The sequence below is a fragment of the Anoplolepis gracilipes genome, chromosome 8 (genome assembly GCF_047496725.1).
Source record: "Anoplolepis gracilipes chromosome 8, ASM4749672v1, whole genome shotgun sequence".
Taxonomy (NCBI): Eukaryota; Metazoa; Arthropoda; class Insecta; order Hymenoptera; family Formicidae; genus Anoplolepis; species Anoplolepis gracilipes.
Genome location: NC_132977.1, coordinates 4,252,477 through 4,278,328, shown reverse-complemented (window position 1 = coordinate 4,278,328; position 25,852 = coordinate 4,252,477). Strand labels below are relative to the sequence as shown.

Genomic DNA, 25,852 nt, shown 5'->3' with positions numbered 1-25,852 from the left:
ATATTTATTATTTTCGTCAATTTGATGCCTTAAGTTTGATGTAATTTATTATTATTTTACTATTTGCTATTGATTTTACTTATCATTGCATTTGCATTTCTACAGCATAGAATCTTTGTTCTAAATTAAATCGGAAAATTTGCACGTGACATAAGGGAGCGATATTATGATCGAGAAAATTTTTTTAGAAAAATCATTAATAACATTTTATTTTTATTTAAAATAATAACAAATTACTTTTCACAAAAAAGTGTTAATCATTATTATTTCAGATTTTGGAGTATTGAAATAATATGTACGTACATGGTTAAAAATCTAAAAAGAATTATGGTCTTACGAAAAATCTTACCTCTGGACTATTATAATTCTGAATCTCATGGATCAATCTTGAATTTCGAAAGCGTTAAATCATATATCCGATATGGATTAAAGCCCATGGACATGGAAAAGGGCACGCACACGCACGTAGGAAAATTCGTACAAGATGAGGTAAATTGGCTGTCTGTACGAAGAAATTGAGGTATAAGATTTCGCAGGAGCAGAAATACGAAACTAGAAGAGGAAGAGGCAAAAAATGCAATTGCGAATGTACAGAAGGAAGAGAGAGAGAGAGAGAAAGAGGGTTGGAGAGATAGAGGGAGGACATAGATGTCAACTTGATGATGATATACTGTTGCGATCTTGGTGTATGACCCCCTTTCTTCTCCACCGTCATCTTTTGTCTCTTTTGCCACCAGGGCTCTTTCTCTTTCTCGCTCATTCGATCTCACCTAACCACCAGATAACGTTTCGTCGCGACGGGGTGACGGAGGGCATAAGGGCGGTGCGGGTGGCGTAGATCACGGGCAATGGAAAAGAAAAAAGGGGGAACCCCCCTCCTGGATTTTCTTCCTGCACGACGATTTCAGTCACTGCCGGCTGGCGCGACGCGTACGGAAGACTGGACCGATCGCAGACCGATTACGCACAGTATCCCGCGGACAACACTCGCGCATGCAACGCAGGGAATCGCTCGTCTCTTTCTCTCTTTCTCTCTCCCTCTCTGCCCCCTGAGTACACGCGTTGTGCTTCCTCAGTCACAGTATATTCGCGGTAGACGATCACGAGTGATCGCGACTTCATCGCCGCGGATCATCTGTCGAGATTGGGTGATCTTACGGATAGTTGGGACTTTGCAGAGACCGACTTCGGAGAAATCAGAGCGCTCGCCGCGGAAAAAAGTTAGTCAGCTGAAGATCCATCGATTACGGAAGATCTTTCGTCGTTGGATCATCGGGGACGATACGATACAGCTACTCCGGCGGCGAGCGCGAAACTACATCCCGCACGTCTATCAAGAGTGCTCAGGAGAGAAGTGCAGTGTGTAAAAACAAATCAGACTCATTCCGCTCATCGACGATAAAGTGACGCCAAATTGTCTTGCATCGGTTTGCTCGTGGTTATCTCGAAAAAGCCGATGACTTTCACATGAAGTTCCATCGCCGGATTTAATAAGGTTTGTAGATTTTTTGGAAAGAAATTTAGCATGAATAAAAGTTTCAATCGAGCTTAAGTAAAAATGGCGGTAAATTTTGCATTAAACAATTAATGACAATTCGTTTTGTTTGCAATATGTGAATTTTTACGGAGCATAATTTCAAATAATAAAAGCTAATGGGCTCTTAATTCAGAAATAAATTAATCAAAAAAGGGCTTTAAAAGTCAAACGCAAGATGTAGGAGTGTAAATAAAAACACAGTTTAAAAGAAAAAAATTCAAATTTAACTAAATGATCTCACTGTTTTACTATTTTTGTATCACTTAGGATGGTCTAAAGAAGGACCGAAACGTCTAAATAAGTTTGAACTTTTTCTTGCGTTCGACTTTTAAAGCCCTTTTTTGATTAAGTTAACATCATTTCAAATAATATAAAAATTAATTTTTTAAAGTAGTATATGAGCAATAATAATCAGTTATTCTTTAACATAACTGAAGTAGACTAAAAAATTGAATGGAATATATTAAACTAATTACTTGTATATTAACCTATATATATATATATATATATATATATATATATATATATATATATAAATATATATACATACGTAGGTTAATATACAAGTAATTAATTTAATATATTTCATTCAATTTTTTAGTACATATATGTAGTGCTACTTTTAAAGCATACGTGTTATCTAAAAAATCATTATTTTTAATTTAAATTAAGATATTTAGATTTAGTATTCTGATGTCACGTCACTTATGTAATTTGATTGTCAAATTACATAAGTGACGTATTCTTAAAAGAGAGAAAGAAAGAGAGAGAGAGAGAGAGAGAGAGAAGCACGTGCTTTAAGATACTTCAATCTGTCAAGTCGAACATTCTGATGCCACGTGTTCGTGATTGACTTATCAATTCATGTCTTTCAATTCTATCTTTTGGAAAAACATTCGCAATAATTAATATGGAAGTATGTAATATCGAAAGATTGGAAGTGTCGGAATATTTAAAATAAAATATCTGGGTTTTTGGTCAAGGCAGAATTTTCACGACGAGAACGACGGCGTGAAAATCCCGGTACGCCGATCGCAACGATACGCGGAACGACACATCCTCGGTTAATTAGAATATAGCTGTTTTTTATGAGCGTGGAAGAGGAAGAGGGAGCCGAGATGGGTGGCGGTGGGAAGGGAGGAGCAAGGAAACATGCACCATCGCGATATTTATTATACGGGACCCCTGCCGGACATTCGTATTTAACGGGCCGCACCAATGGCCACTGCTCACCCTTCTCCTTCTACGTGCCTACGGAGAATATACCTTGCTGCTCTTCTTGCAGGACCTCCCCCGCAAGTCTCGCTTGATCTCGCGACATCCTCATTTAATGCAAGTTCGATCGATTGAAACTAAATCAAATATCGATCAAGTAATTTGCTGTCGTTTCGTGAAAAGTGTTTGATATATATGTATAAATTAGAGTGAAGATAATTTTAAAAGTATGCTTTTTTAGTGTTAATTAATAGCTAATTATTAACTTAAGACGTTAAATTAAATATATTTTTACAAATGCATAGAAGATTAATTAATATATGAACAATTCCTCAATTCAAAACAAGCTTAACTAAAAATTGGTAATATTATTCTTCCCCTAAGTTTTTATTGCAGAATAATTTCATACAAAGATATTATAAACAATTTTTAAAGAATATATAAATATAAATTTAGTATGTAAACATGTTTTTAGAAAAAAAAGAGAGAGAAATTTTTGTGAATTTCTATTAATTTTAAATTGTTTTTGCAATTTATCAAAATAATTAAATTTGCTAAATTTAATTGTTGTTTTATTACTGTTATACTATTATAGCTTTATTTATCTTTCATTGATATATATATGTAACTTTACTATAAATGTTAATTTACATATGTATCATAATCGGTTATAATAAGTATATTTAATTCTAGCTATTGACTGATGATTTTCGCGCGATTAAACTTGATTTCAGCATCTTGATGTATCAGACGGGACACTTTAACATCCGACGACTATTGAGACACAATGCGGATACAGCCTAATTATCCAATAGAAGAACGCATATTCTTAGCTGGCTGTTCTCTCGGTAGTCTGCTTTAATGCTCACAATGATCAGCCAGTTTTTCACTTCTTTCAATACCTAGGAGCATTTATCTTTGACCCAAATATCTAATCGTTTTCCGCAGATTTTCCAGACAATAAAAATCAGAGGAACATCTGTAGCTCGCGAAGAATGAGAACTCGATCGAAACGTTTTAAAAGAGAAAAGATGAGGAAACTTTGATAGTTGAAAATTTGTAATTTGAAAGCTGAATATTATAATATTTGATATTTTATATAATTATTTACAATTATTTAGCACGTTTCAGCAAATTGATCAATTTTATAAACTTTTATAATTTTATAATTTTAAAGTAAAAAGAAATTTTGTTTACTCTATATTCATGAATTTTTATGTTTATGTATGTCACGGATTTAAAATATGTCAAAATTTTCAAATTTCTTGTTGCAGCAACTGCCAGGCTGCAACTGCTTGTTGCTGTTTCTTAAGTATTTAAAATTTATTTTAAGCTATATCGTAAAGTTGAGTAAACTGTACATTTTTCGTTTTGCTATAGGTACTTCTCCTGTGTTATGTCTCATTATCATTTTCGCATTTGAGACGACACTAGTCGACAATCAGCTGGAGTGAGTGCACGAACAGAGAACACTGAAATTACCATTGGTGCTCTACAAACATGACAGAAGCATCGCGCGATCCTGAGGTAACTGATCCAGAAAATCCCGACAACGGCAGGACAGCATTAAACCTAACATGCTCAACGACCAGCAAAAGCAAACCTCTGCCGGATCGTGGAACATGGAGCACCAAGCTGGATTTTATTCTCAGCGTGGTAATGCATTTTATTATATTACTATATTACTCGTTACGTCAAACTTCAACAAAATCATATATCATAACATAACTATCGAATAAAGAGATGATGTGCCAGAAAACTTACGAGTCTTAAAGATATAAAATTATTTCTTTACCATTGAGTGAAATAAATGTGACTTGAGTATGTGTGTGCCTTGTGCTTGCTCATGGCTTTGACGTTTGTTATTTCTTCAAGGTCGGTCTGGCAATCGGTCTTGGCAACGTATGGCGATTTCCGTATCTCTGCTATAAAAATGGCGGCGGCGCATTTCTAATCCCGTACTTCTTGACACTGTTTCTCGCCGGTATACCCATGTTTTTCATGGAACTGGCTCTCGGACAGATGCTCACGATAGGCGGCCTCGGAGTCTTCAAAATAGCGCCACTCTTCAAAGGTATCGGTTACGCCGCCGCCGTTATGTCCTGCTGGATGAATGTCTACTACATTGTTATCCTGGCTTGGGCGATTTTCTACTTCTTCATGTCAATGCGCAGTGGTGAGTATACTGACAAGTTTATCTACACTATAAATTTTTGCGATTACAAAAATGTTCTTTAATATAGCTTAAATAAAAAATTTTTTATTTCATAATGATGAAGAGTTGGGGTAAGAGACTTTATTAAGTGTTATATAACTGTAGAGTTACCTTGGGGCAGCTGCAACAACTACTGGAACACCAAGAACTGTGTGAATCCTTACGATAGAAGCTCGCTGTTTTGCTGGACCGAGTTCTCAGGATCAGTCAGGAATAATAGCGTTATCAATATGTGCACGGTCAATCACAAAAACGTGTCGGTGACGGAGCTTACGGATCCTGTAAAGGAGTTCTGGGAGTCAGTATAAATACAATTTTTCATTTTCTCCTGAATACATGACGCACATAATTTGCGCTTTTCTACCGCCGCGCTTACATAAATACAACTATCTTTATCTTTCAGACGTCGAGCGTTGGAAATCAGCGAGGGTATCGAATATATGGGCCACATTCGATGGGAATTGGCGGGTACATTATTGTTAGTATGGATAATCTGCTACTTTTGCATCTGGAAAGGCGTGAAGTGGACCGGCAAAGTCGTCTACTTCACTTCTCTGTTCCCATACGTGTTGCTCACTGTTCTTTTGATTCGTGGCATTACACTACCCGGCGCTATGGAAGGCATTCGATTTTATATCAGTCCAAACTTGTCTAAGCTTCGAGAATCTGAGGTAAATTTTTTCCTCAGTTGCTGACTTCTTAAGCTTCTTGGGTTTGAAATAATTCCATAAATGTGTTATTTAACTATAATTCTTAATTCAATATTTATATGATCCAACAACATATAACTAATTTAAGATTTTATAATACACATCAATTCACATTTATTTTAATAATAATTTTTTAAGTAATTTACGGATAATGTGATGAGATCGAGAATAAAATAGAAATATTCTACAAAACAAAATAAAATAAAACAAAAAAATAAAAATAAAAAAGAAATATTCTTGAAAAGTATATATCTTCAGAGTATTATTATTGAAAATTAAAGCGAAAATATTTTAAAAATATTCCACGTGCAAACTTGTGAAAACAGATAATGAAATTCGCAGGTATGGATCGACGCAGTGACGCAAATTTTTTTTTCGTACGGTCTTGGACTCGGCACTTTGGTAGCCCTTGGCAGTTACAATAAATTTACCAACAATGTCTACAAGGACGCGCTGATTGTCTGTTCGGTCAATTCATCTACCAGTATGTTTGCGGGTTTCGTGATATTCTCAGTGGTAGGTTTTATGGCGCACGAACAACAAAAACCGGTCGCTGAAGTGGCTGCTTCTGGACCGGGTCTAGCTTTCCTCGCTTATCCATCAGCGGTTCTTCAACTTCCGGGGGCACCACTTTGGTCGTGTCTGTTCTTCTTCATGTTACTGCTCATCGGACTTGATTCCCAATTTTGCACAATGGAAGGCTTCGTCACAGCTATGGTACCATTTTAAAAAGCGTGACACTTTCATTATTTTAATATTTATATATTTACTGAACTTAAAATATAACTTTTTTAGTAAAATTTAAAAATTTCTATTTTTCAACTAAAAAATCAGTAATTTTCTATTTTCTTTGATTGTTGTTTACGATTTGTTTCAAATATTTGATTACACTATTACATTTCAAGAAAAATTCCTTTTTTTGGTCTACAAAGATATTGTTTCAATTATTTAGTCAACTGTTTTTTAGGTGGATGAGTGGCCTCTATTATTACGTCGCCGTAAAGAGATTTTCATCGCCATCGTGTGTGCCTTGTCCTATCTCATCGGGTTAGCATGCATTTCTCAAGGTGGCATGTACGTTTTTCAAATCCTCGATTCATACGCCGTCTCGGGTTTCTGTCTGCTCTTCCTTATCTTCTTCGAGTGCATATCGATCAGCTGGGCATTTGGAGTAAATAGATTTTATGATGCTCTGCGTGATATGATCGGATATTATCCTCTCATGTGGTGGAAATTTTGCTGGACGATAACTACGCCGCTGATTTGCGTTGTAAGTATAAGATTTATTATTATTTTGTTGTGCTTTTTTTATTTCGGTTTAATTCAATTTAATTCGTTATTTTTGCTAATTTATTTTTCTTAAAATAACCAAAAAACAGTACAATGAAAAAAAAAGATTATGGGATATATGTTTTCTGTATTTTTTTCATCTATAATTCATCTAAATTCTTTCGGCTAAAACGAAGTAAATTTTCTTTCATATTAACAAAAATTTTTGAAATATATATATGCGTGATTTAAAGATCTTTTCGCGCATGTATGGTTGCAGATGCCTAACAAAATTTTACTTTTTGTTGAATGCTAAGTGAATTTTACTTTTTGTAACTATTTTAAATTAGTTTATATCTAATATTCGATATTGAAATTAGGGCGTGTTTGTCTTCAATCTAATTCAATGGACACCTATAAAGTATTTGGACTATGAGTACCCCTGGTGGTCGCATGTATTAGGTTGGTTTACAGCGTTATCTTCCATGCTTTGTATACCCGGATATATGGTTTATGCGTGGATGACTACACCAGGCGATAATAGGACAGTAAGTCAATAAATAATAATAATAAAACATTAAATACAATGATACAAGTAATAGTAATAAGATGTCAATATTAGAGGAGAGAGATCATTATAATAAAAGAGATTTATTATTTGATTTTCCTTGCAGAAATACAAATTATTGATCCAGATAGAGGATGATGTCGCGACTCTGCGAACGAAGATGGGTCAACCACCAGTCGAGCTAACACCCCTATAAGTTTCATTTTGATTGGCATTCGCTTAGTACGAAAATATAGCCGTTTATTATATCCCATAAAGAGAGAGTAGGTAAATTATAAGAAATTAAAAAGGGAATTTATTCTGTAAAATAATAAATCTTTAATCTTTGAAATAGAGGAAGTAAATTTTAATAAATTGAAAAAAATATTAAAAGACTATTCTTTTAAATATTTATAAAAGAATAAAGTACAAAACACTATCACGTTGAAAATGAAGAAAAATGAAAAATAACAGAAACATTTTTTAAATTGAAAATTATTAATTTTGCAGATTATATAAAATATAATTTTACAGAATAAGTTCTTTTCAATTTCTTTTAATTCACTCTTTATAGGATACCATGATAACGGTTATTATAAAACAACGCGCACAGTCGCGATAGATTGTCGAGATCTATCTTCTCTTTCATTTAAAGCGCGACTCAACGCGAAGCGGAGAGCCAGCAATCAAACAAACATACCCGACACTGCCCTCGATCCCCTCATATCCACTTGACAAAAAGCTTCGCTGGCTTTGTACATAAATTATTTATTTGTCATCGTAGCAATTATCGTCTAATTTCTGCATGGTAGGAAATTCGCGAATTTTCGTGACATTTGGTTGAATCATCGGACTCATTGGGGATCAAATGGAATTTGCAGATCAAGTTGCATCCTCATTGAATGATACTAAAATTATTTAAAATTGATTTTATTATAAATAAGCTATTAAGGGATTAATTAGATATGAGAGATTATTGTTATATTCTAAATTATTTTTAATATAAAATTTTGAAACCTCTCTAAAAATATTTTTTTTAGATTTTTTACTTCTTATGACAACATTTTTTGCCAAATTATTGTGTTTATAAATAAATAGAGAAAAAATTACTTGTTATTAGTGTTAACAATAAGCGATACTGGTTCTATCGGTTCTTAACTCTCATGTAACAATACTCAATGATCACATTATCCAGTAAACTTGTATCGCGATAGCTGTAGACGTTTTCGCACTTATTGTTACGCTTATATTTTCGCATCATTTAATGTCACAACGTGCGAAATGTGACTGCGTCTTTTTTGCAAAGATTGTATTAAATATCAATTTAATATGATCAGAGACAAGCGTACAGCATTTCTTTCGCGTTATGTTATTGTCACGAATTGTAAGCAACAACAATGTAGACACTAACATTGTCATTGTACGATGGAATTTTTTATCGTTTTGAAATGGTTTTGGTATCGATAGTATATCGAGATCATTTCTGGCCGTTCATTGCGAGCAGATGAACGAGTATGATTCCGGGATTACGCATATTTATGCTGCCATAAATATTATAAATAGACGCGTTGTATTATCGCTCTTATTTAATAAATATACATTAGTATTATGTAATTTATTTCGCGTACCTGTCGTTAGATCTGCAGCGTCGATAAGGTAATAGTAGCGATAGCAAAATATCGGATAGTATCAACGGCACGATGGACGTTGTAATATCGTGACGAATAAGTTATAGTCCAAGTGAAATAAAATATATATATAATTTCGATATTATTATTGCTATTTGTATATGGTACCTGCCTCACTTAACATTAATATGATAAAATGTTAAGTGAAGTCTATCACATATATCATATGCAGAGGTATTAATAATAGTAACATTTATTACAAAATGTATTTTTCAAAAACACGCTCGACTTTACAGCGTAATTCAACACTTAGTGCGCAATAATTAAATTCGTAATAAGCATTGATATGGTATTGGAATTATTTATTGTTTAGAGAATTAATGAGATTCCTGATTTACTGTATTTTATTTTGTTTTACTGATAGTACAAATAATAAATTTCAAATGTATCATAATAATTGTATTATGTTTTATATTTGCATGGTTCAAGATATGATCACAGTTTCACAAAATCTATTCCTTCTGATTTGTATTATTGAATTTTTCTTTCTTTAAATCGTAAGTTTATATCTGTTATTTATTCATATATGTTATATGTAATCGTCTCTACATGAGAAAATTTAAAAAATCTGTAAAAGAGATTTAAAGAATGTTTATTATAGAAAACAAAAAATAGTAAAAAAACTTTTTTATAAAAGAGTAATAAAAGGGGGAACAGAAACTTCATCTTTATTTATCAACTTTTTTTACACGCTTATTTAATATCAATATAATATAATCTCCTTTATCTTTAAGAAATTAATCTTAATTATTTGTCATTTTTTTCAGTTTTAAATTGTGGAGAGAGAAAAAGAGAAAGAATATAATATATATTCATTTAAAATATTTAATTCTGTTACATGACATTCGCATGCATAGATAAAAATTTTTAATTTGTGTGCAGATCGTGCATGACAATGTGACACGTAACAAAGTTTTTATGAGAACACGATCGCGATCGCGATTACGAGACAAGCCGAGAATATAAATAATAACGCGTTATATGTCACCGCAAGGCTGAATGCCGAATGTTGTTATTTTATTTACGCATTTTCGGAATCGTTTTAAATGTATTTTAACACGTTAAGATTTATCGCGTAATATTATTGTATGTATTATCGCAAGAAACATTGACGGCACACTCTACCTCGAGGTGACCAAACTTGACGCGAGACGCACGTGCCGACGCCGGCGCCGAAATAAAAACACGTGTGCATGCTATGTCTGCCGAACTTCGAATGAACGGCTGACAACTGTCACCTGTCATCAGTCACGTATGCGCGTTCTCTCCTTTCTTACTATGCAACGTGTGACATCAAGGAGAGAAAGGAGAGTGTTCTTTCTTTCTCTTTCCCTCCTCGCGCTAAAAGTAAAGAATACGCATTATATTATGATGAAATTTAACACGTTTAAATATATACGTCAAATAATTCTGAAATACATATAAAATTCCCTAACTATAAAATGATGACATTATTAGATATTATTGTTATCCATAACATATATTAAAATAAAAAGAATTATGATGTGCAGCTAAAATAATATGTAATGAAATGTATTAATAAACTCATGTAGTATTTCCGTAAGTATATTTTTCAAATCCAAAATTATAGCTTTAGTACGGACATGAACCAATCTGTTGTTTTACCATAGCGTTGAAAAATGTATCTGACCATGTAGTTTCTGGAATGGATCCAGTTGGCGCTAATGTACTGCAAGAAAAGAAAAAGCGTATGAAAAACGGCGCCATCTGGCGTTAGTATCTTGAAGCATCCTGCAAAGAAAAAATGTCTTACTAGCTGCGTGACTCTGCTCAGGATTCTCTCTGGTCGTATATTATTTCGACAGAAAAAATTCACAAGAAATGGAAGAATGATCGAAACGGAAGAACTTTGCAGTATCAATCTCTCTCCTTTGGTGACGAGTCCATTCGCGATACAATGGTCACCCGACAATCAGATTTCGATAATTACAGACGGAGGCATTCAAGTATTCGTAAGTTACATTACGCTTACTTACGTTACTTCATTTATTAAAAAAGGAAAGGGGACGATTTAGTTTCTATAATACGTATAAATTTTAATTTAATACATATCTATCACATAATTAAGATTTTCTTAATGAATATTCACGATATAAGAATGCGTCGAATCAGACTAGATTAGGAAAAAATCGAGATTAGGAAATTATAATTTTAACCGTAAAATACTTGTCAAATTGACTTGAATGTCACGAATTACGACCACAAAAGATTAATATTATAATAACTTTCTTTTACAGGAGCTGAAGCCTTCACCCATGTCTCCTAACGCAACAATCAAATTTGCTCGTTCTTTTATATATCCTTCTGGAAGTTTGCCAGCATATACATTTGCGAATAAGATAGACCCATTGATATGGAATCTGGAACGTGAAGACATTTACTCGATTCTTATGGAGGAAACAATTACTCCAATGTTAAATGGTATAAATAATATGGTTCACAAAATAGTGAATACAGCATGGTCACCAAAAAATTTGATCTCTCCTAGTCAGTGTGTATTATCAATATTAACTACAGCAGGTACAGTTGAGTTGTTACATAAATTTTTCAATGAATGGTATTCTATATGTGACTTTTCATCTCTTCGACTAAAGAGTTTGCAAGATAAAATTATATCTAATCTTAATAAGTGTAATAAATCAAATAATAAATATGCAGTAATAACTGAAAATATGAGACAGTTGCAAGCTTGCGCTATGACATGGAGCGAACTGTTCAAAATAGAACAAGCTTCCTTTGCATATTTTTCTATAGCTTATTGTAATGGTGATATATTGATTTGGAAGATTCCTAGAATTTCAAACTTCATGGAAAGCTTGCTGCCTATACTCATTGGTAAAATAGATTTAAACACTGCTGTAAAAATAAATGTATTATGCTGGATTACTATCAACATAAATGAACATTTGTTAATTATTGGATATTTTGATGGCCGAATATGTGGTATAAAACTGACATGTGATAATGGCCTAAAAATAATATCCATAAAAGAATATGTCGCTCCAAATCGTGTAGCAATTAATTATTTACACATAGTTTCTCAAGATGAGTCAAGTGTGAAAATTCTTGTTACCAAAGGCAGTTTTCTTTTATTGTTGTGTATAAACTTGACAGGAACATTAACAAGTATGCAACATCTTCAAGTACAAGGATTCAATATTTCTGGTACGTAGATATCCTTGAAAATTTATAGCTTATCTACAATATACAATAGCTTATATACAATAAAATTTTGTAAATATTATAACTTGTATAATTTGATATAAATGTTTATTAATTTGATTTTGAAGCATATAAGGATGTGTTTATATCATTTCAGGTATAATCCCTATTGCTGCTCAGCGATTTTTGATCACTACACAGGATTGTCAGTTTTTCATTATCGACACAGAGTTGAACAATTTAGCCATCATTAATATAGAAAATCATTTACCACAGGCATCTGTTCAGTCTTTAGGACTTGCTCACTCGCCGAATAAAGTAATGTTTATTAATATAACTAGTCCAAAAACAATTTATGATCATTTAGTGATGAGAGAGCCAAGTATACTGCATATATTCTCTTTAAAAGGCGCAACATGTGATCCACTATCTATTATTAATAACAGTTTAAATCTTGTAAGCGTTTGGGATTGCATGGAGGTGCTCAGACTTAAAGCTACAAAAACAGAGGATCCAAGTACAGTATTATGGCCCATTACAGAAAAGCTCGAATCGTTATCGCTTTATAATTTGCAACTATCAATGTGGATGACAGTAATGATCAATGTGTGTACGACGAAAAAACCAATACCTAACATGGATCATATACAAGAATGTAAAATAACGCCAGCGTTACCATTAATCTTTTTATATTCCGTTTGCGCATACCTCGATAATTCGATGAAGAAGAGCACATTGTCGAAAAATCAGATACTTGCTGTGAGTTTACTCAAAAAATATATAGAAATATATCTCACAAACGAAAATGAGAAGGAGAATGTCGCATATCGTCGCGCTCGAGAAATGTTGAATGCGACAGCATCCTATCACAATCAAATTGAAAAGTGCAATCTATGTGACGAAGTGATAGATGAGTTCTGGAACGTCAAATCTTGTCCGCGAGGTCATAAGTTACCCAGGTGTACCACAACATTATTGCAAACAACATTGGTAGACCATTACGTTTGCCCGATATGCGGACAAATCTTCCATCCGTGTTTGAAAGAACTATATGAAGAACCACAATGCCAATTCTGTGATATGCCTGTTTTATATAATCCTTATGCTTTTGATGTAGAAAATTCTAAATTATACGGAAGAAACTTGTCACAACGTATTGTAGATATCGTGGAATCGAGAGAATTAAACTCGGAAGAGACGCACGAAAGTCAACGAAGAAATAAGTGGGATACATCGCATACTTACTCCATAATTGTTAATGATGACGATGATGAATCAGGTAGAATTACAGAGAAATGGGAAAAATTTTAATGGAAAGAGCCTCTGAATGTGAATGTTAAATCATTCCATAGGAATATGATATTGACTTATTTATATATCTTTACGTTTTGTTTTCATTTTCACGATGTTAACATATTTTTATGAATTAGAAATATATATTTAAACTGTAATATATAGTTTTATCTGATTTATACAAAACTAGAACGAATATTTTAGGCTTAACTTATAAAACTAAAATAATCGAAGACTCTATTATTATTAAAATGTATATTATTATTTTTTTAATACATTTACAATATATAATATCTATATTAAACTTGTCACTTAAGGATATAATCTTTGGGATACTTTAAAAGTTGTGGAATCTTATCTATTTCTTCCTGTGGAATATGATCAAGTCGAACTGGAACAGCTCTTAGCTGTTTAATTTGATTGCTAATATTTTTCAATATATCTTGGGGTATTTTATTGTCTGGGAATATATGCAATCTTTGCATAGTGTGTCTCCGTTGCAAGTTCTTTGGCAATGTTCTATATACAGCCTTTTCTACAATCTGTTTAAATTTTATATACAAAATTATATGAAACACATTTTACAAAATTTTATATTAAGCGTTCACATTTTGTATTTACCAGAGTTGGATCTTTGTTATGTAACTCCCATGCGAGAGTCCAAGTAGCACCTCCATGGTATGTTGTATGATGGAAATATACTCGTTTTCGCCATTCATCGCCACGTAAGGCAATATCTTTGCTGTTTATTACTACTACGTGATCACCACACTGATCTATATACAAATTATGAAGTATTCATTAACAGTTAACATAAGATTGTACTACTTGTACTCTATTTATGATTCACATCTTTCTTTTATCATTTAAAAGATGTAAATTTATAGCATAAATACATGGCATAATGTTAAGTTATTATAAATCTTGGTTTATATATTTTTTATTTTTTATCAGTAATAGTAATTGTTAGTAATAAAAAGATTTATAATTTTTTCTTTTAATATTTAAAATAATACTTGAGCAAATTAAAAGAATACTTAGTTTCTCTTCTTATAGTGAATATTTTTGTGTAATTTATTGTTCATAAGAATATAAAATTCTAAGGAGAGATTAATAGAATAATTTTTTTTATATAAACATTTGAGAAAAGATAATTAAAATGAAAAGAGAGAAAGAGAATGCTAATGTAATTCTATGTACAATACTTACTCAATGGATGATATATTGGTTTATGCATTCCCAAAAGATAATTCTTTATTAATGTTGCACTTTTATATGGATCTTGCCATGTTGCATCATATACATGCCAAATAGAGGCAAATGTTCCCCAGTGCTGAAAATAAATCGAGTTTATATTATACATAAATCATTTATGCAAAATTATGCTAGGAACATAAACAAGAAGGAATTAGCTTGAGGTAAATATTTGCCTGTTATAAGAGATATATGTATATTAGAAAATAGTGAATTATTATATATAATATTATAGAAAGGCAAACCTGTCCTCTTCGCGCAAGTGACATGATCAATTTCGGCAATAAACTTCTTTTATCATACACTGCTGCAATATTTTATTCTGGATTATTTCATTCAATTTGAGGTTATGTCACAATGATTTCCACACACACACACACACACACACACACACACACACACACACACACACACACACACACACGTATACTTCACTAATTTATATATATGCGGATGTGTTTATATCTTCTCAAAAATTGAAATTTTAATTGTTAAAAAGTAAAATATTACGATTGTTTTTGAAATTACTAGTGAGTTTCTAAATTAAAATATTTTTATTATCTCTCTTTTCTCATTATTATATATTTTAAATATATATAGATAAAGATATTGTTTTGTTAATCTAAAATATAAAGGCTATTTATTGTACCACATGTTATGTTGCATTTATTAATATTTTAGATATGTATAACATTTATAATTACAGACATAATTACATTACATTATAGTGTATTATAATTATAATAAATTATAATAAATTATATTATGTTTTATATATATATATATATATATATATATATATATATACATATATATAATATAAATATTTATATAATATTTATATATTATATATATATATATATATATATATACAGTTTTATATTTTTATATACTTATATATATTATATAATTATATATTTTATAATTATATATATATATATTTATACTTAAATTTATATTTATATATTTTTATATTGTTAAACATTTTTTTCGAGTCTCTTCAAATTTATGAGATTACGCGCGTAAAACTCATGCAAACGCAGCTTGCTTCACGGTGACAGCGCGGCAGCGCCGTTGCATACGTGTCTATCGAATCGTACGATCGCATTCAAGTAGTTATACGAATTATTATTCGACTTGGTGAATAATTACAGATTGGTTGCAACAGTATCGAGTACGAGAGGTGAACTAGAGAATCGTTGAATTTCAAGATAACGCTGGGGTCGCGTTTAACAACAGTAACCTTGTGCCATTTATGGGCATCCACGGCGACCCGCCCTTCGATGTGATCCGTGGATACGACGGTTACGAAAGGAAGACGATTTCGATGGATCATCGAAATCGTCTGTACGCCGATAATAATCGGCATCGCGGCGAGTGTCAATTCAAGTGTCGGCCGGTTGGCGCTTAGCGTCTCGGCTTGACAGCGAACTGTCATGCGCCTGGTGACAGAAGTTGTGTCGTATTAGAACTTTAAGATAACGTATTAACGATGGCGAACCCTGCTATTAGCTGCAACCCGGAGAACATCTCCAAGTTCCTGGAGACTTTGCAGGCAGACCTTAAGCTACTTTCCTCAGAAACCAAGAAGAAATATCCACAGATCAAGGAGGTACGCAGAAATGTGATCATCTTTATCATACTCTAAGTTGCACTGAAAATAAGAAAGTTTTGGTTTTGGTTTTAGTTAGAATTTGTCTTCTTATACATATATAAAAACTATGATTTAGAAACTATATATAGTTTCCATGAGATGTTTGCATTAAGTTTAGAGAAATATATATATTAAATTTGCATCGATAATTGTAATAGCAATATTATGCTGTTTCTATTCTTATTTAATGTAGTATGTTTAATAAACGTGCAGTCTTTTTTGTACGAAAGAAAATTACTACTACTTGAATTTAATCTTTACGGTACATATTTATTACAGTCATGTGAAGAAGGAATTGCAAAGTTGAGGACAGCATCAAATAATCCAGGAACACCAATATATTATATTGTAAATCAAATACTTTATCCTTTAGTTCAGGGTTGTGAGAGTAAGGATGTAAAAATTATCAAGGTATTAAAATTTATATTTTATATTCATAAATGTTACATATCAAAAAATCAATATTTTACAATTTAAATGTCTGTTTTTCTCCAGTTTTGCTTAGGCATGATGCAAAGATTAATAACTCAGCAAGCAATAGATCAGAAAGGTGCTAGATACATTACAGATACTTTATGGTTGCTAATGGAATCTGGTACAGAAGAAGTTAAGGTTTTGCAGACTGTAACTCTATTACTTACTAGTAATGCTGTAGTACACGGAGATACTCTTGCAAGAGTAAGGATTTATCTATATTCAAATATTTGCATTTACCTTTTTTAACAAAATTATTTCATAATATTTTATTCGAGATTGTATTTTTTCAGAACTTGGTGCTTTGTTTCCGATTACACTTTACAAAAGACTGTACAACAATAAATACAGCTGGTGCTACAGTAAGACAGCTAGTGTCTTTGGTATTTGAAAGAGTTGTTGCTGAGGACGAACAAAGTTCTGATCAACCAGACTCTGAGGAAGTTAATTTAGAAGAACTGAAAATTCCAACGAATCAAGCGCCTAAAGGTCTCGGCCCTTGCGCTGCGGATGCATACTTAATGTTCCAGGTAATTTTTATTCTAATCATAATTTTTATGTAAATTATAATGTAATTATCTGCTTGTATATATTAAATATATTTTGTAAACTTTGTTTTAGGATCTAGTACAATTAGTAAATGCTGATCAACCATACTGGCTGATCGGTATAACTGAAATGACCAGAACTTTTGGTTTGGAATTACTAGAATCAGTTTTAACCAATTTTTCATCAGTTTTTTTTAAGGTACTAGTTGATACATATACAACAAAATATAAATAAAAAGTTTTTAAAAAATTCATATTTTTTTTAAAGACTATAGAAAATATTTAAAATTATTTTAAAGATTACTTATACTTTATTTATATAAAAAAGCTAAATATAATAAATGTACAATTTTTAGCATCCAGAATTTAGTTTTTTGCTGAAAGAAAGAGTGTGCGCGCTTGTGATAAAACTGTTTTCGCCTAACATCAAATATCGTAATTCAGTACCAGCATCTTTGCAACAAGCTACACCTTTAGACAAACCTTATTTTCCTATTAGTATGAGGCTCTTGCGAGTGGTGTCAATTTTAATACAAAAATATCATTCCTTGCTGGTAAATATATCAGAATTTACACTGTGATATATGTGAGTGTAATTAATATAATTTAGAAAGTGAGAATATTTTTAATGTTTTAGGTAACAGAATGTGAAATATTTTTATCCTTAATTGTAAAGTTTCTGGATCCTGATAAACCTACCTGGCAGAGAGCTCTAGCATTAGAAGTTCTACACAAAATGACAGTGCAAGCAGACTTGCTGACAAACTTTTGTGAATGTTATGATTTAAAACCGCATGCTACAAATATTTTTCAGGATATTGTCAGTAGCTTAGGTGCTTATGTACATAGCCTCTTTGTAAATCCACAAATGATGAGTCAAACAGGTACAGATATTGCATTATATTTATATTTAACAACTATAAAATTAATAGCGTTATGTGCTAGATTTCTAATATTTTAGTTTATTCCAAAGAATTTGCAAGCAAAAATATATTTCTTTGCACTTTTATTACTATTCAAAATGTGTGTACTATCTATGTATGTTTTTATTTTTTATTCTTTTACAGCAACAAGTACAGCCATGCCTCAAAGTGCAGGTTCACCATTGTTCACAGGAATCCCTATTGGACCTGGTGTATCACCTCAGCCTGGTTTTTATTCGCGTGGTATTTGGTTACCAGTAGTAGCAACATTTACAAGTGGACAAGCTAAACCAACTTAGTAAGCATTACAATATTATTATACTTTCATAAAGTTTTTTATAAGGTTTGAGGAATTGAGATAGTAACACAGCAATTATTTTAGTTTGGAAATGTTGGACAAAGTTGATCCGCCGCAAATACCAATCGGTTATGGAATCAGTATAGCTTATGCGTGTTTACTAGACATCATAAGATCGATCGCGCTAGCCATAAATGGATCGAAGGACGATGGTACTGAAGGTCAGACCTATCAGCCGAGTGAATCCGAACGGAAGCTTCATGTACAATTAATAAATTCTAGTTGGTGTGGTCTACTGGCAGCTCTTAGCCCATTAATAGATGCCAGGTAGCAGTCTTATGTACAAATTTTACGTTGTACGCAAAAACTCAGAAATAACGGATATATTTTCTAGCACGGATGAATCAGCGACGGAGAATGTTCTGAAAGCAATCCAAATGTTTGCATCTCTTTGCGGACAATTGGATTTGCAACCGCCGCGCGATGCCTTCATAACAGCGATATGTAAGGCCTCGCTGCCACCTCATTACGCCTTAACTGTATTATACAACGCACCTCAAGGCATACCGACTGTAAGACAACAGGATTCCGCTGCATATAATTTGACAATGGGCGAACTTGATTACAGACAACAAGTAGTTGCTGTTGGTACGCCACTGCCAACAGCGTCTTTACCAATCGGTAGGATAATAATATGCATGATAAATTACTCAAACATTTCACTTTTATCTTGTCGAGTAATCATTTTCATCACACTCATTATTTCCAGGTGCTCATCAAGGTCCCGTCATGTTGACTGCGAAGAATCTACAGTGCATGCGTGCGCTGTTATCGTTGGCTCATTGTCATGGTAGCATACTCGGTAGCGCATGGCATTTGGTACTCACCACTCTTCAACATCTCGTTTGGATACTCGGTCTAAAACCTTCCACCGGAGGATCGTTGAAAGCTGGAAGACCACCGGCTGATACGAACGCCGTATTGACGAACGCGGTTATGGCAGATTTACCGCTACTCAGTGCCATGCTGAGCAGATTATTCGAGAGCAGTCAACATCTCGATGACGTCGCCCTGCATCATTTGATAGACGCTTTGTGCAAGCTGAGTCACGAGGCTATGGAATTGGCGTATTCTAATCGCGAGCCTTCGTTATTTGCAGTTGCTAAATTGTTAGAGACAGGTTTAGTAAATTTACCACGTGTGGAAGTGCTCTGGAGACCGTTAACGAACCACTTACTAGAAGTTTGTCAGCATCCACATATTCGCATGAGAGAATGGGGGGTGGAAGCGATTACATATCTTGTCAAGATGGCTCTTCAGCATAAATACCCGCAACCACTCCGTGATAATCAGAAATTGCAAACGTTGTTATTGGGGCCATTGTCCGAGTTATCGTCTGTGCGTCATGGAGATGTCAGACAACGACAGTTGGAGTGTGTCTTACAAGTGCTCCATGGTGCCGGAGAGACGTTATATCACGGTTGGCCTTTAGTCCTCGGTATTATAGGGGCAGTTTCCGATCATCATGGGGAAGCTTTAGTGCGTATAGCTTTCCAATGTTTACAGCTGGTGGTAACGGATTTTTTACCGGTGATGCCTTGGCGATGTCTTCCGTTATGCGTCGATACAGCCGCTAAATTTGGATCGCAAACGCAAGAATTAAATATCTCGCTCACAGCCGTCGGTCTAATGTGGAACATAAGCGACTATTTTTATCAAAATCAAGAGAAATTGTGTGTTTGTTTGCGCGGGGATTCATCATCAGTATTCCCCGATTTTCCTGGCACAACAAACATGCCGCCATTTGACAAACTCTGGATGTGTCTCTATGCAAGACTAGGAGATTTATGCGTCGATTCACGACCCGCTGTGCGCAAGTCAGCAAGTCAAACTTTATTCTCTACGATATCCGCCCACGGTAGTCTTTTACATCAACCTACGTGGCAAGCAGTACTCTGGCAAGTATTGTTTCCGCTGTTAGATAAAGTGCGAAGTTTATCGAATTCAGCCAGCAGTGAAAAGGTTGACACCAGTGGAAACATACTTATTCACCATAGCAGAAATACAGCGCAAAAACAGTGGGCGGAAACGCAGGTTTTAACGTTAAGCGGCGTGGCCAGAGTATTTAACACAAAACGTCAACTATTGCAAATGTTGGGAGATTTTCCTAGAGCGTGGTCATTGCTTTTGGAGTTCATCGAAAATTCCGCGCTCAGCAAGAATAACGAGGTGTCATTAGCGGCATTAAAATCCTTCCAAGAGATCCTCTTTCAACCGAAGGGAAGCGACAACACCGAGATGATTCAATCGAATGATTCGGTGGGTTTGTGGACAGTGACTTGGCGAGTGTGGCTCAATATCGGAATGGAAAGCACTGCGCCACCGCAGGAAGGCGACACTGAACCTTATGTGCCGTCACAGGCATTTCTAACTGCGTTGATGCATATATTCCCAGGCGTTTTTCAACATATTAGAAACAAATTTACTGGCCCGGATTTGCAGAAATTGTGTATTGTACTGAAAAATGCGGTGGCAGTTCCAGTGCACGGTGAATCGACGCCGTACATATTGCCATCGGTGCCTGACGTAGTTCTCACTCATTTGCAAGACGAAGTGCTGCATTCTATGGAACTCTTGCAAAAGGAAGCGTTAAATGGCCCAGATAATTTACGCACGATGATTGTGATGATTTTCCTCCAGTTACTGAGTTTCTCCAAGCTAGCGTGCGAAGCCCCAACGTACGGTAAAATACCAACAAAACACATCTCTCAGATTAGAGGCGTGTCTGCCGACTGGGTCACGATGAACTACGTTCCATTTGGCGAAAAGGCTCTGTCGATGGTCGTGAGCCTATATCAGAAAACCGCGCACGAGATGGCCGTGATCGACGGTCAGGTGTTGAAACACATCGTGGAAGCGTTGCACGTACCGTTGTCCATGAAATATGCATGTCCATCCGCGACCACTTGGAAGTTAGCTGTGACCAGTCTCTTAGCTGTTCTGCACACTGGTCTGCCACTCGCCAGAAAGTATCCTGAACAGTTTCAGAGTATGTGGCTCGAGCTCGCAAGTACATTGGACGATTTTCTATTCCCTAAAAGGTAAACTCTGAATTTATGTTTTGTGGGACTTTTTCAGTTAGAAAAGATTTTCAAAAACGGATTTTATTTGGTTAATTGCAGCGTATTGAATGTAGAACGAGGAGTTGAAGAGATCCAGGCCGACGAGGCTGTGGATTGTCAGGTTATGGAGTTACTGAGGGATGAAGTATTACCACATTCTCAACATATACCTCATCAGTTTATACTGAGAGTCGTTATGCTTTTAAATAAAGGTTCTATACATTCAGCTACCGCAGCGGCGAATATTGGTATGTATAATATCTAAATATATTTTATAATACATTTTTATGTTTGAAATATATTTGTTTATCGTGGGCAAATTTATATAAATTTATTACTATTTTATTAATATTTTTTTTTATTTTCATAGAGAATGGAGCAGAAACGAAATTACGGGAAGAGTTTGCAAAAACTTGTTTCGAGACTCTGCTGCAGTTTTCTCTGTTGGATGGATTAAACAACGACGCAGAAAATAGTCCTAAAAGTAGCCCAGAGAATGACGAGGGCGGTATCGCCGGGCGACTGGCGGTCACGGCTCTTCTGCATAGATTCCAAGAAGTGCTGCGGCGATATATCGAGAGCGAAAGGCGAAGCGGAAAGTGCCCGTTGCCTAGGTAACAGTATAATAGTTTAATAAGTTCAAATGCTTTTACTTTATTTTAGAAAAAGTATGCGCATCTTTTATTTCAAAAGATGTTGAAAGTGCTTATTTTAAGTATTTATTATAGAAACCTTTTCTAGATACAGATTGTCGGAGATATCATTTGTTCTGAAAGCCGTTGCTACTCTTGTAGTGTCACTTAAAAAAGCGCCACCAAATAAAGGTATTATTTTATTTCTTAGCGTATATAATAGTACATATAAATAATATATAATATATATTTAATAGTATATATACATAAATTATATTCTTTATTATATATGTTCATATTCAACACACAATCGTTTATGTTTCAGTCGAAAGATCAGTTTGGGAGCAGTTGATCGGATTATATCCATGCTTAGTGGAGTGCACCATCGCGACTACTTCCGGACAGGTATCTAGATCCTTACGGGAGGCTCTGTTACAATATCACGATTTATTGCGGGCACCGGTAAACAACACGCCAACTTCCAACGGCGTTTGACCAATACATTCTTTTCTTTTAACCGGAAACATGGATTTGTGTTAATAGCTGCAGTATAGGGTGAGTAATTTACTTGTATACTGAGGAGTACAGACTTGCGTAATATAATATAGTTGAAATACAAGGTGAGTAATTTGCTTAAGTAATATTTTGACAAAAATATATCTACGATTATATGTTCCCGATTTCATATATAGAAAGATAATGAGTTTAAGTGTATGTAATTATACACTTCAGTGATAGAATAAACATTGTGTTGAGTATTTTGTTTAATAAGTGCGATTTTAATAATCGTATACGAAAGCAAGATAATTTTCTGGATCATTGTAATTTATTCCGGTCAGTTGTCGATATACATATATTATATATACATAAATTGTTTTTACAACATGTTGCAGTACAATAATCAAAATGCGAACAGATTTTTTAGATTGACGCTTTCATTATAGGAATTTTATATATTGCATTACTTTTTGTTGTTTTCGACTTTATGTTAAGGCGTAACAAAGATCTCTTTATGAGATTTGTCATTGGTAACTGTAATGCAAAAAAGTTTCGTTATAGGATTGTTGTATCGAATAAATTTGAGATAGTTGTAAAGTAATGACAAATAGGACTTGAGAAAAAGAAAATCGTTCTTGTTTGAGATACATGAAATTATAAAGAGGGTTTATTACTTTGCATATATATTCTTCATAAAGAGTGTAGAAATCATGTGTTCTAATAGCACAATCGATAATTCGTTTCGAATATACATAAAACAGAAGGCTGTATATATCTGCAGAGGAAATGTACACACTTACACAAAAGTCAGCTTTTTTAATTGGTGTTGTAAATAATGCGAGATATAGATATATAGTTAGGATATATGGGTACAAGATGATTTTATAAATAATATGAAACTATCATATATATATATATATATATTATATATATATATATTCTTACAAATCACGCGGCGTGTCGTAAGTTATATTACCAGAATGTAAATAAATCTATGCAGAGTAAATAAAATTCTCGAGCAGACGTTATTCATGCTCTTCCGCTTCAGATTCCACAATATCCCTGAATCACAAGTATTCCTATCCTTAATATTTTTTAGTATTAATTTATCCGAGAAAATAATGTGCGATATAATAAATCTTTGCTAAATAAAAACACAAAGATTATATATGTAATTCTTTGTATGGAATTTATATAAATTTTGTAATTTATTTTAGTTGGAGATATTGCATTTGAGTATTAAAGATTACTTCATAAAATTTAATACCTGATGTTTTTAATTGAAGGTTGTTGGGAAAAGGGAAATATAAAATATTTTGATGAGAGACATATATTATATTTAAAAATAAAATATAATCCAGTAGAGAGTGTACACGCACGTATGGAACATTCACTAGAATATATAATATACGTATATAGAATCTGACAGCATCGCACATTTTCTCTATGTCATGAATGTTAGAGAGAGATAAAATTGAAAGACTATATTTTTAATGCTGAAAATATATATTTACTTAATATTTGTTTCAATAATTACTATTTTAAATTATAAATTATTTTTTTTTAATAGAAAAAACTAGAAATTAAACTGCAGATAGAATAAAAATTGTATTATGCTTAAAATGAATTTTATTGCAACAAAATTTTAATATCATTTTGTTAATTAATCATATTGAAAATTAAGAGATATAAAAATAATGAATATAAGATTTTTGTGAAAATTGATTTAAATTTTTGCAATAAATCTGAAATCAATAAAAAAATGTGCGTTACTTGAAACATCCTATATTTAAATTAGATGGCATTGTCTACGTATAACGCATAATGTTCCTTTAAATTCTTTAAACACAATTTTTTTTTACAACTATACATTTTGATATATAATTCCGTTAACTCTAGTCATCAATTTGCGCAACATATTTTCAATGTGGCAAGTCAACTACATAAGCATTTAACTAATTTACATAATCACTTTGATATTTTGTGTACTGTATAATTAATAAAATCTTCAACAGAATAATCTCTAAAATCTCTCGGACTAGATGTAAATCTATACATTCATTATAGACAACTACCGCTTTAATTTACAAATTAAATTAATCATCAGTTTAGTCATGACTTGTTCACATGTAAGCATTGTCGTCAATAGTTACAGTACACTTTTATATTTAATACGCATTTTGTATATGAGCGTAGTTACATTTGTTACCTTTTTTTTTCATTGAATCTTTTATACATACACATAAATGACAGTCGCAATAATTTGTATCTAGAAAGATGTATACAATTAACAATATTCTAAAAATACGTTGTTATACGCGAAATATGTAAAAAGCATTTTTGTATAACTATTTAAATTCTTATATGCAAAGTATCTTTTATATTATAAATAAAATATCGTCTTAAAAAACGGTGCAGACAAATTAAATCTTGAAGATAAAATTAGTAATACGCTTGATAGATATGTCGAATTGCCAGAATAAGCAAATGTATTTATCATTTATCTTAAATAGCTTCAGTTTTTCTCTTTGTTTCCGTTTTGTTTTTTTTTTTTTTTTTTTTGTTTTTTTTTGCCTTAACTCTCTCTCTAAGTCTTTAATATTAAATATATTTTACCATAATTATTGTCTCTGTCATTTCTGCTGGAAATCTATAATTATTAATAGACATAATTAATATCATAATATTTCTCTATGTCAAGTATGGTGATAAAGTATAGTCTCGTTTATTTATCGAATTAAGTGCACGAAGATCATGTGCACATGCCAGATACATATGTATATGTATAGGAG

The 25,852-nt window shown here is 33.0% G+C and overlaps 4 protein-coding genes across 7 annotated transcripts in view; 3 read left to right on the top strand and 1 right to left on the bottom strand.

Moving 5' to 3' along the window:
• The first annotated feature begins 934 nt into the window (after positions 1 to 934).
• Gat-a (GABA neurotransmitter transporter-1A) lies at positions 935 to 9,522 on the top strand. 2 transcript variants are annotated; one of them, XM_072897877.1, is made up of 9 exons: positions 935 to 1,495; positions 4,133 to 4,408; positions 4,628 to 4,928; positions 5,073 to 5,265; positions 5,371 to 5,638; positions 6,020 to 6,394; positions 6,645 to 6,947; positions 7,327 to 7,494; positions 7,621 to 9,522. In XM_072897877.1, exons 2-9 carry the CDS (start codon positions 4,253 to 4,255, stop codon positions 7,708 to 7,710), a joined length of 1,854 nt encoding a protein of 617 aa, XP_072753978.1. In that variant the 5' UTR covers positions 935 to 1,495; positions 4,133 to 4,252; the 3' UTR covers positions 7,711 to 9,522. The 2 variants fall into 2 exon arrangements, with proteins under 2 accessions (XP_072753978.1, XP_072753979.1); XM_072897878.1 differs by lacking the exon at positions 935 to 1,495 and adding an exon at positions 2,339 to 2,979.
• A 1,413-nt stretch (positions 9,523 to 10,935) lies between these two features.
• LOC140668695 (uncharacterized) lies at positions 10,936 to 14,372 on the top strand. The gene is made up of 3 exons (XM_072897941.1): positions 10,936 to 11,154; positions 11,440 to 12,367; positions 12,522 to 14,372. The coding sequence occupies exons 1-3, from the start codon at positions 11,032 to 11,034 to the stop codon at positions 13,673 to 13,675; spliced, it is 2,205 nt and encodes a 734-aa protein (XP_072754042.1). The 5' UTR covers positions 10,936 to 11,031; the 3' UTR covers positions 13,676 to 14,372.
• Mrpl13 (mitochondrial ribosomal protein L13) lies at positions 13,898 to 15,287 on the bottom strand. The gene is made up of 4 exons (XM_072897942.1): positions 15,157 to 15,287; positions 14,867 to 14,990; positions 14,279 to 14,433; positions 13,898 to 14,199 (listed from the first exon to the last, which is right to left on the bottom strand). Exons 1-4 carry the CDS (start codon positions 15,178 to 15,180, stop codon positions 13,966 to 13,968), a joined length of 537 nt encoding a protein of 178 aa, XP_072754043.1. The 5' UTR covers positions 15,181 to 15,287; the 3' UTR covers positions 13,898 to 13,965.
• Positions 15,288 to 15,948: 661 nt separating this feature from the next.
• Mon2 (Mon2 homolog, regulator of endosome-to-Golgi trafficking) overlaps positions 15,949 to 25,852 on the top strand; it is a 40,440-nt gene continuing 30,536 nt past the window's right edge. Inside the window, exons 1-15 of one of the 3 annotated variants that reach the window (XR_012047200.1) lie at positions 15,949 to 16,523; positions 16,845 to 16,976; positions 17,061 to 17,243; positions 17,333 to 17,569; positions 17,661 to 17,786; positions 17,944 to 18,141; positions 18,225 to 18,471; positions 18,655 to 18,808; positions 18,893 to 19,135; positions 19,203 to 19,489; positions 19,578 to 21,909; positions 21,991 to 22,178; positions 22,301 to 22,544; positions 22,672 to 22,754; positions 22,888 to 23,117. Coding sequence is in view for 2 of the 3 variants with exons in the window: in XM_072897772.1 (XP_072753873.1) it covers positions 16,404 to 16,523; positions 16,845 to 16,976; positions 17,061 to 17,243; positions 17,333 to 17,569; positions 17,661 to 17,786; positions 17,944 to 18,141; positions 18,225 to 18,471; positions 18,655 to 18,808; positions 18,893 to 19,135; positions 19,203 to 19,489; positions 19,578 to 21,909; positions 21,991 to 22,178; positions 22,301 to 22,544; positions 22,672 to 22,754; positions 22,888 to 23,057 (4,944 nt within the window). In the remaining variant the exon portion in view is untranslated. Of the gene's footprint in view, positions 16,524 to 16,844; positions 16,977 to 17,060; positions 17,244 to 17,332; positions 17,570 to 17,660; positions 17,787 to 17,943; positions 18,142 to 18,224; positions 18,472 to 18,654; positions 18,809 to 18,892; positions 19,136 to 19,202; positions 19,490 to 19,577; positions 21,910 to 21,990; positions 22,179 to 22,300; positions 22,545 to 22,671; positions 22,755 to 22,887; positions 24,557 to 25,852 lie in introns of those variants that run through there. The other 2 variants (XM_072897773.1, XM_072897772.1) reach the window with 2 other exon arrangements.

Coding starts and splice junctions, on each gene's coding strand:
- Gat-a (XM_072897877.1), top strand. CDS start 4,253: ATGACAGAAGCATCGCGCGATCCTGAGGTAACTGATCCAGAAAATCCC. Junction 5,266..5,370: donor CCTGTAAAGGAGTTCTGGGA/GTCAGTATAAAT, acceptor TTTATCTTTCAG/ACGTCGAGCGTTGGAAATCA. Junction 6,948..7,326: donor CTACGCCGCTGATTTGCGTT/GTAAGTATAAGA, acceptor TATTGAAATTAG/GGCGTGTTTGTCTTCAATCT.
- LOC140668695 (XM_072897941.1), top strand. CDS start 11,032: ATGATCGAAACGGAAGAACTTTGCAGTATCAATCTCTCTCCTTTGGTG. Junction 11,155..11,439: donor ACGGAGGCATTCAAGTATTC/GTAAGTTACATT, acceptor TTTCTTTTACAG/GAGCTGAAGCCTTCACCCAT. Junction 12,368..12,521: donor ACAAGGATTCAATATTTCTG/GTACGTAGATAT, acceptor ATATCATTTCAG/GTATAATCCCTATTGCTGCT.
- Mrpl13 (XM_072897942.1), bottom strand. CDS start 15,180: ATGTCACTTGCGCGAAGAGGACAG. Junction 14,991..15,156: donor CACTTGCGCGAAGAGGACAG/GTTTGCCTTTCT, acceptor ATTTATTTTCAG/CACTGGGGAACATTTGCCTC. Junction 14,200..14,278: donor ATAACAAAGATCCAACTCTG/GTAAATACAAAA, acceptor AAATTTAAACAG/ATTGTAGAAAAGGCTGTATA.